At 41.7% G+C, this 12,731-nt stretch overlaps 1 protein-coding gene across 1 annotated transcript; it reads left to right on the top strand.

Annotated features, from left to right (window-relative positions):
- Positions 1 to 648: 648 nt before the first annotated feature.
- MAL2 (mal, T-cell differentiation protein 2) lies at positions 649 to 11,789 on the top strand. Its single transcript, XM_019552244.1, has 4 exons — positions 649 to 823; positions 3,894 to 4,064; positions 9,442 to 9,597; positions 11,447 to 11,789. The coding sequence occupies exons 1-4, from the start codon at positions 692 to 694 to the stop codon at positions 11,516 to 11,518; spliced, it is 531 nt and encodes a 176-aa protein (XP_019407789.1). The 5' UTR covers positions 649 to 691; the 3' UTR covers positions 11,519 to 11,789.
- The last annotated feature ends 942 nt before the right edge of the window (positions 11,790 to 12,731 follow it).

Genomic DNA, 12,731 nt, shown 5'->3' on the forward strand with positions numbered 1-12,731 from the left:
GGCAAAACAGCCTCTGCGGGGCCCCACTCCTGCATGCAAGGAAGCCAGCAGAAGGTTTGAGGAGGAGGCGGTGGAGCTGGCTCCGCGGGGCCCCCAAAGCACGGGGCCTAGGGCAGTCATCCTGATTTGCACCCCCCGCCCTAGGGGTGGCATCTACCGCACAAATTGAAGGCAACCTTATTGTGTCAGCCGTCTTCAGGTGATGCTATACCCTGTGTGAAGCGCTCGAAGGCCACCAGGTAGCACAGTAAACACGGTCACCAAGGTGGGGCAGGGCTTGAACTTGCCCACAGGGGCACGTGTTGTCACTGCGAGGGTCCCCCTCGGTATAGGTCTGAGGAACGGCGATTAAACTGCATAGATTTCGTAATAATGCAGAAGGCTTGAACAGCAGCCTTCAAGTGCCGGGAAGGGGCTTGCGAAGAGGATGGAGCCGGGCCGTTGTCAGCTGTGGCCGAGGACAGAGCGAGCAGGTTGGAAAACCCGTCTCAGGAGGAGGGTGGTGAAGCAGGAGGGCGGCTGCCCACGCAGGGTGCGGGATCGCCGCCCTTGCGGGCTGGAGCCCCGGCGCAGCCGTCGCGCGTGGGCCGGGCGGGGGCGGAAGCGCCGCCCCTCAGCACCTGCCGGCGCCTCCCCCGGCGCCGCCCCGCGCCGTCCTACCTGGGCGCAGCCACGTCCGGGCCGCAGCGGGATGTCGGCCCGCGGGGGCTCCATGCCGCCGCCCCCCAACCCCGCCGCCTACTTCCCGCCGCCGCGGGTCACGCTGCCCTGCGGCCTCGACATCCTGCGCACCTACTCGGGGGCCTTCATCTGCCTCGAGATCGTGAGTGGGGACGGGGGGAGCCTGCCGCGTCCCGCCGCCGCGAGCGGCCCCCGCGCACGGGCCCCAGGGCGGGGGGGCACACGCGTCGGCACGACGGCCGGGTGCACGCGCCCTTCTACCTGCGTGCTTCCTACACACACACACACACACACTCTCTCTCTCTCTCTCTCGGCACCTTGCTGTGTACAAGTATGCCCCCCCTTCTGCCTACGTGGTACACCCCCCCCCCATACAAAATGCAGGCACCTACAGACGAGTACACAAACCCTTCTATACGCAAAGTATGTGCACCCTTCTACCTATGTGGTACACACACACTTCTACATACAAGATACATGTCCCTACATACAAACTACACACACTCTTCTGTGTATAAAGTATGCGCACCCTTCTGCTTGCATAGTTCACATGCACACACTTCTACATACAAAGTACACGCACCCTTCTGTGTACAAAGTATGCGCGCCCTTCTACCTATGTGGTTCACCGACAGACACCCCCCCAACAGACAAACTGCAGGCACCTACATGCGGAGTGCATGCACCCTTCTGTACCCAAAGTATACGCTCCCTTCTACCTACGTGGTGTGTACACACACACACACACACACACACACACACACTTCTACATACAATCTGCAGGCACCTATATAGAAAGTGCACACACCTTTCTGTATATAAAGTATGCACACACTTCTACATACAATATGCACATGCACACTTCTATATACAAAGTACAGGCACCTACATACAAAGTACACACATTCTTCTGTGTACAAAATATGTGCACACTTCTACCTACATGGTACACACACACACACACCCTTCTACATATGAAGTACAGGCACCTACATACAGAATACATGCACCCTTCTGTACATAGAACACACTGTTCTACCTATATGGTACACACGCACACACTGCTACATACAAAATGCAGGCACCTACATAAAAAGTGCACACACCCTTCTACATACAAAGTATGTGTGCCCTTCTGTCTATGTGGTACACATGCACACACTTCTACATACAAAGTACAGGCACCCTTCTGCTTATAAAGTACACACACCCATACACACATGCTTCTACATACAAATACACACATATGTGCAAACATTTCCTCGGCTTTCTATCTGCATGCCCAGCTTTACCCAAGTGCCCTCACTGGGACAGGTCAGGTCCTTAGCAGGAGCAGAAGGGTTTTCCACTTCGCAGCTGTGATTAATTGAGTATGAGAGCCTGGGGAAATGTAGGTTTCAAGACTAGAGTCTTACTTGCAGCTGCAGATTTGAGTACCGGTCTAATCACCAGAGAAGCCTTGTACATGCCCGACTTCCACCCTGTGGGTGTATGTGTGCGGTCCTCCATTCTCAGGCAGGTCAGAAATGACCCTGAGTTAACTGCCTGATGGTTTTGCCAACCGGTGTAATGCGAGTGCTGTGCCTTGCTTTAGTTCCACTGGACAGGTGCACTATCAGGGAAATCATTGTCAAAGTAGATGCTAAAATTAGTAACTGTGATGCCAATCTCAGCAGTGGGATGCAGTGGAAAGACTATGTGGCTATTACCCATGCAATACTTGTTTTCTCCAGAAAGGATTTGAGACTCCAGTGCCGTGTTACTGTAGAAGAAAGTAGGTTTTCTCACAACAGATTCATTATGAAAAGAAACTGTTGAAAATAGCTTGAAGGCTGACAGACTAACTTGTGGAATTGTGAATTCAGGCTGCCAGTGCATCTTTACATCAGATGTATTGGATTCATACATGCTGTATTTTAATACCACGAAAGATTTACTTGTTCTTACTGGAAATTGAGCCAGGCCCAGATTAAAAAAGAAACTAAACAGGCTTTCCACTGAAGTTCTTGCTATCTGGGAAAAAAGGAAAATTGCTTCCAGCTTTGTGCCTTGGGAGGTATATACTGGAAATGGCCACTCCAGTGGAAATGGCCTGAATTTGATCACTGTCTTTATTACCCATTGTCTAAAATAATGCCTTTACTATTAAGTTAGATTAAGCTTTCCATCTTAAAGAAGATGTAGGTTATAGCTGTGTTGATTTAAAGACATAGGAACGGTTTCCAGTGGCAATGGTGATTTTAATGGGTCTCTTTTGTTATAGTTGAAGACATGTTTATTGTGATCAATCAGTATGCTACAATGACATTTGGGAGGGCTAAATTCTGCTCTTTGTTACATAAGCTTAACTGCAAAGAACTTGGCCTATCTCTTCCTTTTACTTAGCCTTCCAGATCCAGTCTGCCATAGCTTTTCTAACCTTAAAATATTTTACTTTTCATTTATTGCCTTTTATCCTTTTGTCCAAATCTCATGTGCCTAAAGGAAAATAATAAACTCCGTTAAAAATCAAACAAAACCAAACCAGGATCTATTTTTATTTCATTACTGTTACTGCCTATGGCTGCATGGCATAAAATTTAGATTCAATCCTACTTGCGCCCTTGGCACACATGCTGGTGTCAACAAACCTTTTGATTCCTTCCTCCAGCATAAATGCTTCCTAACAGTGTTTTTAATAGTCCCTTTATTCCCTTCAAAATAAGACTTTGGGCAAAAAATACTTCAGTGACTTAGAAGCTTCTATTTTCAAGAGCCCTTTAAACCGTTAGGTCCCATTCACTTTCAGTGGGTGCATCTACATGCATACTATTCCTGATGTGCATTGAATTTAGTACCTCCAATGTGAGGTATGAAACAAATGCATATTAGGCTGCCGTAATGCGCAGTATTTAAGTGATGCTTGATGCACAGTAGCCTATTTTGCTGTGCATTAGTGCAATCGCATAGTTTTTTACGTGGCACTTTTTAATACAGTAAAATAGGCTGCTGCACATTAAAGTGCACGTGTAGATGCACCTACTGAGACTATCTCCTCAATGTCTAGGTCATTTTGAGCCATTCAGCTTGAAAAGGTAAAATTTTCTAAATTGCCCAAATTCCTGAAGTTACCTCCACGAGGATTTTTTCAGTTTGAGTTGAGCTGTTAGCTCTCAGTCAAGAAAGGCTGGAGAATGTTTAGTTCAACCTTTATTGTGTTCTTCCCCCCTCAGCTATTTGGAGCACTAGTGTGGATTTTGGTAGCTGCCACCAGGGTTCCTCTGCCGCTACTGCAGGGATGGGTGATGTTTGTGTCTGTGACTGCTTGTTTCCTCTCCATCCTCTTCCTGTGCGTGTTCCTCTTCAGCTACACGCACAGAATTGCTGTTGACTGGAACCAGATGGTAAGTTTTTTTACTCTTTTGTAACACTGTTTCCATATTCTCAAGGAAAAAAAAAGACTGAGGATCTTCCTAACTTGAGGCCCACCAGTCAGTGGAGTGAGTCAAACTGGAAAAGTTGCAAACTGATCAATAGAATGGAGCACCTGTCTTACAAGAGACAGAAAAACATGCTGGTTTAAATCTACAAAAGCAAAGACTAAGAGGTGCTATGATTATGTTCCATAATCAACAAGGGGGAAATACCAGGGAAGGAGACCAGGCTGAAGGTGAACATTACCATAAGGATAATTGGGTATGAACTGGGTTTAGGTTGGAAGTTAAAAGAACTATGAACTTCCAGAACAGCCTTCCTATAGAACTAGTAAGGCAAAAGTTTCATGCAAAACAAAGGTGGCACTTGCTATGTTTATTAACAGCATTCTGTGATGTGGCTATCTGTAGTAGCAAGGGGTAGGAATCAGTGACCCAGGAACATCCTTCTAGTTCTCTGACCTTATAAGAGACTCAGTTTATTGTGAAGTAGATGCTTAGGACTGTCTACTGCCATTCTGGACTCGTAGGCCTCCAATGGCCAGAGTGGCTCTGTGTGATGTGGCTCAGTTCTTCAGTAAAACTGAAGCCTGATCTTTTTAAATGCCAAAGCCTGTATTGATTATATATCGTCATATGCAATGCTCAACCTTCAGTCAGAAAGCAAGATTACAATAAAGCTTTATATGTCTAATCAGCCTTCAGTCTGTACCTTCATATGAAAAAAGGAAAGCTATAACCTATTCCATTTTATTTTGATTATGTGCATATCTTTGAGTATGGGCAAACTGATAAGTATGTCTTCCATAATTTTTAATATATGTACTCCTGTGTTGTTTGTAGTCTTAAAAAATAATAGGTTCTAACAAGCTGTACATCACAAGCTGAATAGGAAGTTTCCAAATGCCTACAGGTGAAACATACGCTATGTTATATCATTGTGTTTTATAATATTGCAAAGTTTTAAGTGAGCAACAAGAGAAAGAGAAGATGCAAAAAGAATAAAAGTTCCTAAAAATGTATCATGTCATTGAAGTGCTGATGTGTCTGACTGTTCAACATCTTTATTTAATAGTCTTCCTTCTCCATAGCCTATTTTTCTACTGGTAAGCATGTTATGCTTAAGATTTGTATGCTTAGATATATTTTTAAATCCATTCTTGTGTATCCCATAATATCCAAGTCATTAGGTGGAGAGTCCCTTGATTTGCAAGTAATTTAAGTCAGAAGTTCATAGAACATCTTAAGCTGGGTCTTTGAAGGGTTTATCAATTATCAGCAATAAATTTGGATTCTCTCCAAAGACACTTTGGCTTTATAGCAGCAATGTTTCACTACAAGTACACATACACAAGAGTGTAACTTCAACTCTTCAGTAGAGCTAAAGCAAAGATTATGTAAGAGTCTGCTAATTGCATCTGCTTTTATGTTTCATTCCCAAAATGTGAGTCACAATCCAAGGATTGCCGGTTGAGTGTTGAGGAAATTGTAAATTGAGGGTTGTTTGGTGGTGTTCACACATCAGTTAGGATTCAACAAAGCTCTTAAAACTGTGCATAATTTAAGTAAATGGGAGGTATAGTTGGTTTCGGTAGAATTATTCAGTTTAAAATTATGCACATACTTTCTAGCCTTGCTGGTTGGGGGCATAGTGCTTTCTTTACATATCCAAAATGCTATACAAATATTCATCTTGTAACAACAGGTTTTGGACAGATGATACTGTACACCAGGAGAACCAGATTTACTTTAGTGTAAATAAATGTCATCTGCTTACCCCCATTCTGAGAGAGTTCTTTGCTCTATTCGAGCCAGATAATACCCTAACTTTTTCTCCATCACTTATTGGGAAGCCACTGTCCAGGCCCTCGTTTAATAGTCAGGAATTGTGGCCCCTCTGGTATAAGAGGGCCTTATAGCAGGCCTATGATATTTATCTGTGATTTTGTTAAAAATGACTCATAACTGCTCATATAAAGAGGACTGAACATTTTACCTCAACTATGCTGGCTATAATCCAGCTTACTTTATTAATCACCGGAAATTAATTATGCTACAGGTTGGCATACCATTTTAAGATCACCTTGTGTTCTGTAGCACACTGGATGTGCATTTTCCAAACAAGATACTGTGACACATGTATTGCTCAATTTTATTGTAAATGGCAATTTCTACAGATAAGTAAAGACATGTAACTGTAGAAACGCTGAATTTGCTTTTATGTTAGAAGAAAAACCGAAAACTGTATTTCTTTCTATTTTTACACAGACAGCGTGTGACGAGCAGATTTACTGCTTCAGAAAATAATATATGCAACATAATTCACAATGATTAACTCTGGCAGTTTGACAAGTAACTCCAGAAAAACAGAAGTACAGATGTATTGTTATATAGTATTAATAGTTGTAAGAAATAAAAAAGCCAAGTTTTACTTTAAAAAATGGTTTGAGCTTATTTAAACCCTTGGAAATTCCACTATCCCAGATGCAAATCTGTAGAATTTGAGGGGCCATGTTCTGCCAGCCTTCACTGAGCAGTACTATATTCCTTTGGCATTTCCCCTGAAACTATTCAGAGATGCTACTTATCCTGAGTCAGAAAGATGCGGATGTTGTGGAGATGTATAGCTCTGAACTGTGCCAAGTAGTGTGTCCAAACCAGCCATTTTATACTGCTCTATACATGTAGGTTTTCACAGGTGTAAAGGTGTGAACTATCCTTTTATTTACAAACTGTACATACATGTGCATGCACACCCTTTTCATGAAGTTTAAAGGATTATAAAAGCAGTGGAACAGGAGGTACCAATCTACATTATTTAAAGCACATAAAGATTTGTCATTTTTTGATCACAGAAGTCATGGCCATACAAATGCTGCTTTTGATACCTAATTGCACTGTAACTGTTGCCAGGAAATTAAAGTGTTTGGCAGCTCAATGGAGAAAACAAGAAAGTTTGTTTCCTGAATATGCCTCTCCTGTATATACAGCCAGCATGGTGTTCCTCACTGAGCTGTATGTGCTCTTTCATGAGCTAAAGTACTAAAAGAATAGCCAATACAATTGAGCAAGACAGTTGTATGCTAGATGGGCAGCTTAGTGCAAGAATGAAACTCCTTAACTGGCTGCAAATTTGTACAGCATCTTCCATGACCCTGCAGCCAGATCTAGGATAACACATTTTTGTGTTAAAGCCTGATGGCTCCCAGACAATACTTCAAGAGATAGTAACGCCCTAGTTCATTCTTACTACAACCATCTTGCCAGAACTGGGGCTTATGGACTCACAGTCAGTGATTCAGAAACTAAGAATATGGAAAGAGCAGCTTCCATGACAGAGTCTCAAATGATCACATTGTTAGAATGCTATTTCCTGGTCCAAGTGGAAGAGGAAACTGTAGCAACTACCTTTGTTGTAGCTTGTTGAAGCTGACTGTTGTGTGATTTTACTCAGATTTAGCCTCAGTCAGATATAGAATCACTGACTGATAAACAATCTACATTGCAAAGCAGACTCATTTAATTAAACAAATAAAATAAAACTCACCGGGGGGGGGGTTGGAATCTATGTAGAAAACATTTCCCTAACTGGGGCAATGCAGGACATGACCTTGATTTTACAGAGGTAGTACAACCAATATCAAACTGTTGATTTACTTCATGTGTTCATGCTTAGAGAAAGTTATGGTCCCTTGCTATACAGTTGGAAAGAAATAATGAATTAATTAGTCCCCTAGAGGTACTATTTCACTTGGTTACCACCTCCACACAAACAGCATACATATGTAAACCATTGTATATTAAATCATGAAACATAGCAAATATAGCAATGAAAACTATTTTGTTTCTAATGACATCGTAAGGTATTTACGCAGATCCCCTGAAAGATATTCCTGCTAGAATTTAGTAGGCTACAAATTACCAAAGGGATAAATATATTAGATAAACTTTACTGAAATGTTTTTTTTTAAACTCTCTACCTGGAATGCCAGGCTCTCTACCTGGAATGTCAACCTAAATCTAAGGAGGGACTTGGCCACTTTGAGGCAGACTTGCATGTTTGCATCTGGAATCCTTAATTGTATGCCTAAGCCCCTTATTCAAATCATGGGAGGAATCAATCTCTTCCCTAAACAGCTGTGAGCTGCTAAGGGCTAGCTGTTAGCAGAGCATATCAGGGGTGTATCTAAAGTATCCTCCTTTTCCAGGCTTTAAGCACATATCACTACTCAAATTTCAGAGCTTGGAGCCCTCATTCAGAAGAGGATAGCTATGCTCTTTCTTTCAAGTGTGCATGTGTGAGAGGTGCAGTAAAAGACAGTTTGAGCTGTCACCCAAGATACAGGAGATCAGCATTTAATTTTCCCCTCTGCAAGAGATTCAAATCCATTTCTACCTCTTACAAAGTGTACTTCAGCTACCTGGCTGTAGGGTTTTCTGGGTAGGGCATACTCTCCCTCCTTTTGAACCTGTTCAGCAGTGTAGAAAAATAAAGATTCATTGGACCATTGAGAGAACACAAGAGAGAGCACAACACTGTAACCTAGTGGTTAGGTCATTCAGCTGGGAAGAAGTCCTGGATTTATCTCCCTGCTAGAAGGATGCTCATGTATTTTACACGAGTCTCCTGTTGATATGCATAAATGTTCTTTAGACTTGTAGTCTGATGAGCAACCCAAAAAGTAGTAGATGTGGGTATGAATCTCCTCAAGCAGAGGAAGGAATTGTACAGGAGTCTCCTATATCCTGGATGAATGTCCCAACAACGTTGAACAGAAGGAAGTAGGAGGGCATGGCAGCAGCTTCAATCACATTGCAAAAAAGGGGGCAGCCACCACTGCATTTGATGCAGAACCCATTTGATTGGTAGGGGTACTCTGAAAAAGCCTGACTCATCAGGGAGACAAAGGAGAAGAATACCTGCATCTAGACTGCAGATAGGCATGAGCTAAGCACCAAGCCACTCAGCCGTGTTAAAAGGGAGACATTTTTGGCTATACACAGAAAGAGAATTTTAAGTACCTGGCAAAATTTTGTGTCAGAATCTTTGGTGCTGATGGCTTTGAAGTAGGAGCTGAGCAGGGGTTTTCAGCATTGCAATTTTGCACATGGGGCCCTAAGTTATGCCTAAATCCCTCTTCAGGAATTTAATACATGAATGAATTATATGTTGTGATGCCCTGTTCTAGCACTAGGAAAATTAATATATTACCTACCATCCTTGTGTTAGGCATAGTTAATCTCAGAATAATTTTATTTAATTTATCTGAGTATTTCACTTTTCCCCCCCCGAAGTTAAATAAATTAGGTCAGTTACAGCAGACTGATTTCATTACTTTCTTTTCAGGATTTCTTTTTCCATGGAGCCACTTTTGTCTTTTACTTTGGAGCCTTTTTATTACAAGCAGCAACAACATCTCTGCATAATTTCCCACGTAGAGTCAACTCTACCCAGGAAAAGCTTTTGGATGAAAATGAATATAACATAAGCATAGCTGCCTCTGTGAGTATTCTAATATTATGAAAGCTTTCGTCTGTCTGTCTGTCCATAATGCTTTATTCGCAGTCTGTTTGGCTGACCAAAACAACCAATCAGAGTGCTCCAAGAGTGTTCAGACAGGAGACAGCGCAGCAGAGCACCAGCCTGTTTCCACCCGATTGAGACGCAGGGTTAGGGCTGGATGTAGGGGACACCGAGCTGCTGGGCCCTGAGAAAAGCCAGCAGGGAGGGGGAGGGAGGAAGGGGAATGGGGGTGGGGGGCACGGTGGCGGTGTTTTATGATTTTAGATCCAGAGATATTATGAAAGGAATACTAGTTACTAGGATCATGCTTGAAGGCTCAAGTATCCGTTTTTCTCAGATCAATACTGCCTTTTCTATAGGCCCGTTTCAGTAGGTTTAGCACACTGAGAGAGTGGTCTAATTTTTGCACCTTCCGGAAGCATGTTCAGAGCATGGGGTTATGTACATTTACTTAAAGTCACAAAAAACTTTAAATGCCTGTCCGCAACATTAAAATACAGTGAAAAAAAAGCTACTCATCCTATTTGGGTGGTAAGAAATATCCTCCTCCTATTCTGAATAAAGCAAACTGTTCCAGCATTCAGTCCATCCTCTCTGAAAGCTTAGGATAGAAGATAAGGTTTCAGTTTGAATTATCAGACTCCACTGGAACTAGGTAAAGTTGTGAATTTCAAAATCCAAAAAGCCTCCCAGTTGTATCTGATTCTAGCATTTCCAGTATGATACATGGATAGAGACGGTAGCTCAAGTAACCACATTTTATACCAAGAAGGTACTCCCTGAGTTTTCTCTCACACTCATTGAAATCCAATGCAGAACCTAAATCCCTTCTGTAATGTGCAGATGTATCACTTGAATGCACAGAAAGTTTTGCTTTCCCTCATTTTCTATCCCCCAGTCTTGCTGATCCATAGCAGCATGGTGGGGAGTCTCATTAGCTCCACATTGGGCTATGGGAAATATGCTCCAGTCTTGAGGATCCTCACAGACAGGCTGGGATGTAAGAACTGAAGACTTTTTCTTATAGCTTCCTTTCTTGGGTCCAGCAACGAGGTACAACGGAGAAGGTCTAACTCCCAAATTAATCTTAAAAAAAGTCTTAATTAAATTGATGTTAAGATGGAATAAGTGATAAGTTTTGCTGCCATTAACCAAGAAAACCCTGAACTCAGGCTGCTGAATGCCTCCTTTCAAGACAACTCCTGGTATAGATCATGAATCTCAACCAGGGAGGCAAGGTGGCTTTGTTAAAGCACCTATTTCAGAAAGATATCTGGCCTCAATTTGAAGAGTCCAAGTGCAGAAGCTTTATGACATTTCTCTACAACTTGTTCCAATAGCAGAACCCTGTGCCCCCACATCCGTGAAATTTTCCCCCCATTTCCTTAAGAGGATAGCAAAATTGCTAATACAGTAATTTTAAAGATAAGCCTCCCCTTTGTTTGTTTGCTGCTGCAGGCTCATTCATTTGGAATTAATCCTAAAACTTAATATGCTAATAAAAAACAACAGCTCAATGACTATATTCACCTTTGAAAAGGGAAAACTTATGAATGATGTAAAGCAGGGTTTTGCCAGGACCAGAGGGAGAGACTTATTCCATATTACAGAGGGCCACAAAATGTCATTTGAAGCCAACAAGTTTCAGAACAACAAGAGTGTAGGGGTTTTCAATGGGCAGTTCATAAATCACCCTCCCTTACTTTATGGCTAATTATGGAACTCCCAAAGTCTCTCTGTAGTAATAAGTGTTCAGAGTATGGAACAAAAGAAGAACACTGTGATAATAGTTTTCTCACGAGCAACTCATTTTTTTCTTCTTCTGTAGATTTTTGCCTTTGCGACGACTATTTGTTACGGTTGCAGCACAGCCCTTGCTTTAAGGAGATGGAAACTATAGCATTCGAGGAGGTTAATGGCACAGTGTTCCTGTTTGGTTCGTGTAATTGTGCGGAAGATCAAATTAAATTCTACATATCTGTCAAACCATAATGGAATTCCTAAAAGACTTTTTTACATAACATTATTTTACAGCACCAAAATGCAAATAACCCAATTCCAGGAGAATTACTTTAATTGAGAATGAGTTACCATTTATTCCCTTTTCATTTTTTTTTTTATTCCCTTTTCATTTTTTTTATTGTGTATTAAATTAGAAGCATTATTTTTCTCTCTGGGTGCATATACACATGTGCTTTAATACAGATTAGCCTATTGTAATGTGCATTAAAGCATCACAGAAAACCTGTGCTCTTTAGCTAATTGCATTAAAATAGGTTACTGTGCCTTTCTCTAGTACCGCTCAGTGGCGGTACTAAATTTAATGTGCATTACCTAAAGCAAATTAATGAACGTGTAGACACAACCTCTGTATTTATAGTATTACATAGTTTAGAGATAGCCCCATCATTAGCAGACAATTGAGTTTTGGTGCTACTCAGTTAAGAGGAAGGAACCAGAAACTGAACCAATGTACAGGCAGCTAAAAGGTACACCTTGTAGAGCCTGTGATTGATTACTAAATAACTGAAAGGATCAGAATCTAAACTGACTTTTGTGACACTATTTTTAACATTTTTCACTAATATTTGGCTTAAAAGTTTTAAATATCCATCCGGGACAATCTTATAATACACTGCATAGCCGTATCAGATAGTGATAATCTGATCGTTTAGTATTATTGTATTCCTTAGTAAATACGTATTGTTTGATACTGTTGGTCAGTAGTATCGTCAGAGACTTAGTTTCATCAAACCTATTTATACTGCAAAGCAAACAGTGCACTTGTGCTGTATATATTTGTATATGTGGAACGTTCTTGTTTAAATACAGGTATTTGCACTGTTTCACCTTGTTGGGGGTACAGTTTTAACTTTATAGTGCTGCATTTATGATGTGACTCAAATAATTTGAATGGAGTATTAACACTTGTTGATTATTGTCTGACCTCAATTCTTACAATGCTTTATTTGCTGCATCCTAAATTCCAGTGTTGGAAAGCAGGAATCAGCAACATATTGCCTGCGGGCTGGATCTGGCCCATGGATCTTGGCCTGTGCCTGGCAGCAAGGAGCTGCGCTAGGGCTGGGCAGCTGGAAGCTGCACGTCAGTCA

Source organism: Crocodylus porosus, unplaced genomic scaffold (genome assembly GCF_001723895.1).
Source record: "Crocodylus porosus isolate Cpor-Errol unplaced genomic scaffold, CroPor_comp1, whole genome shotgun sequence".
Lineage (NCBI taxonomy): Eukaryota > Metazoa > Chordata > Crocodylia > Crocodylidae > Crocodylus > Crocodylus porosus.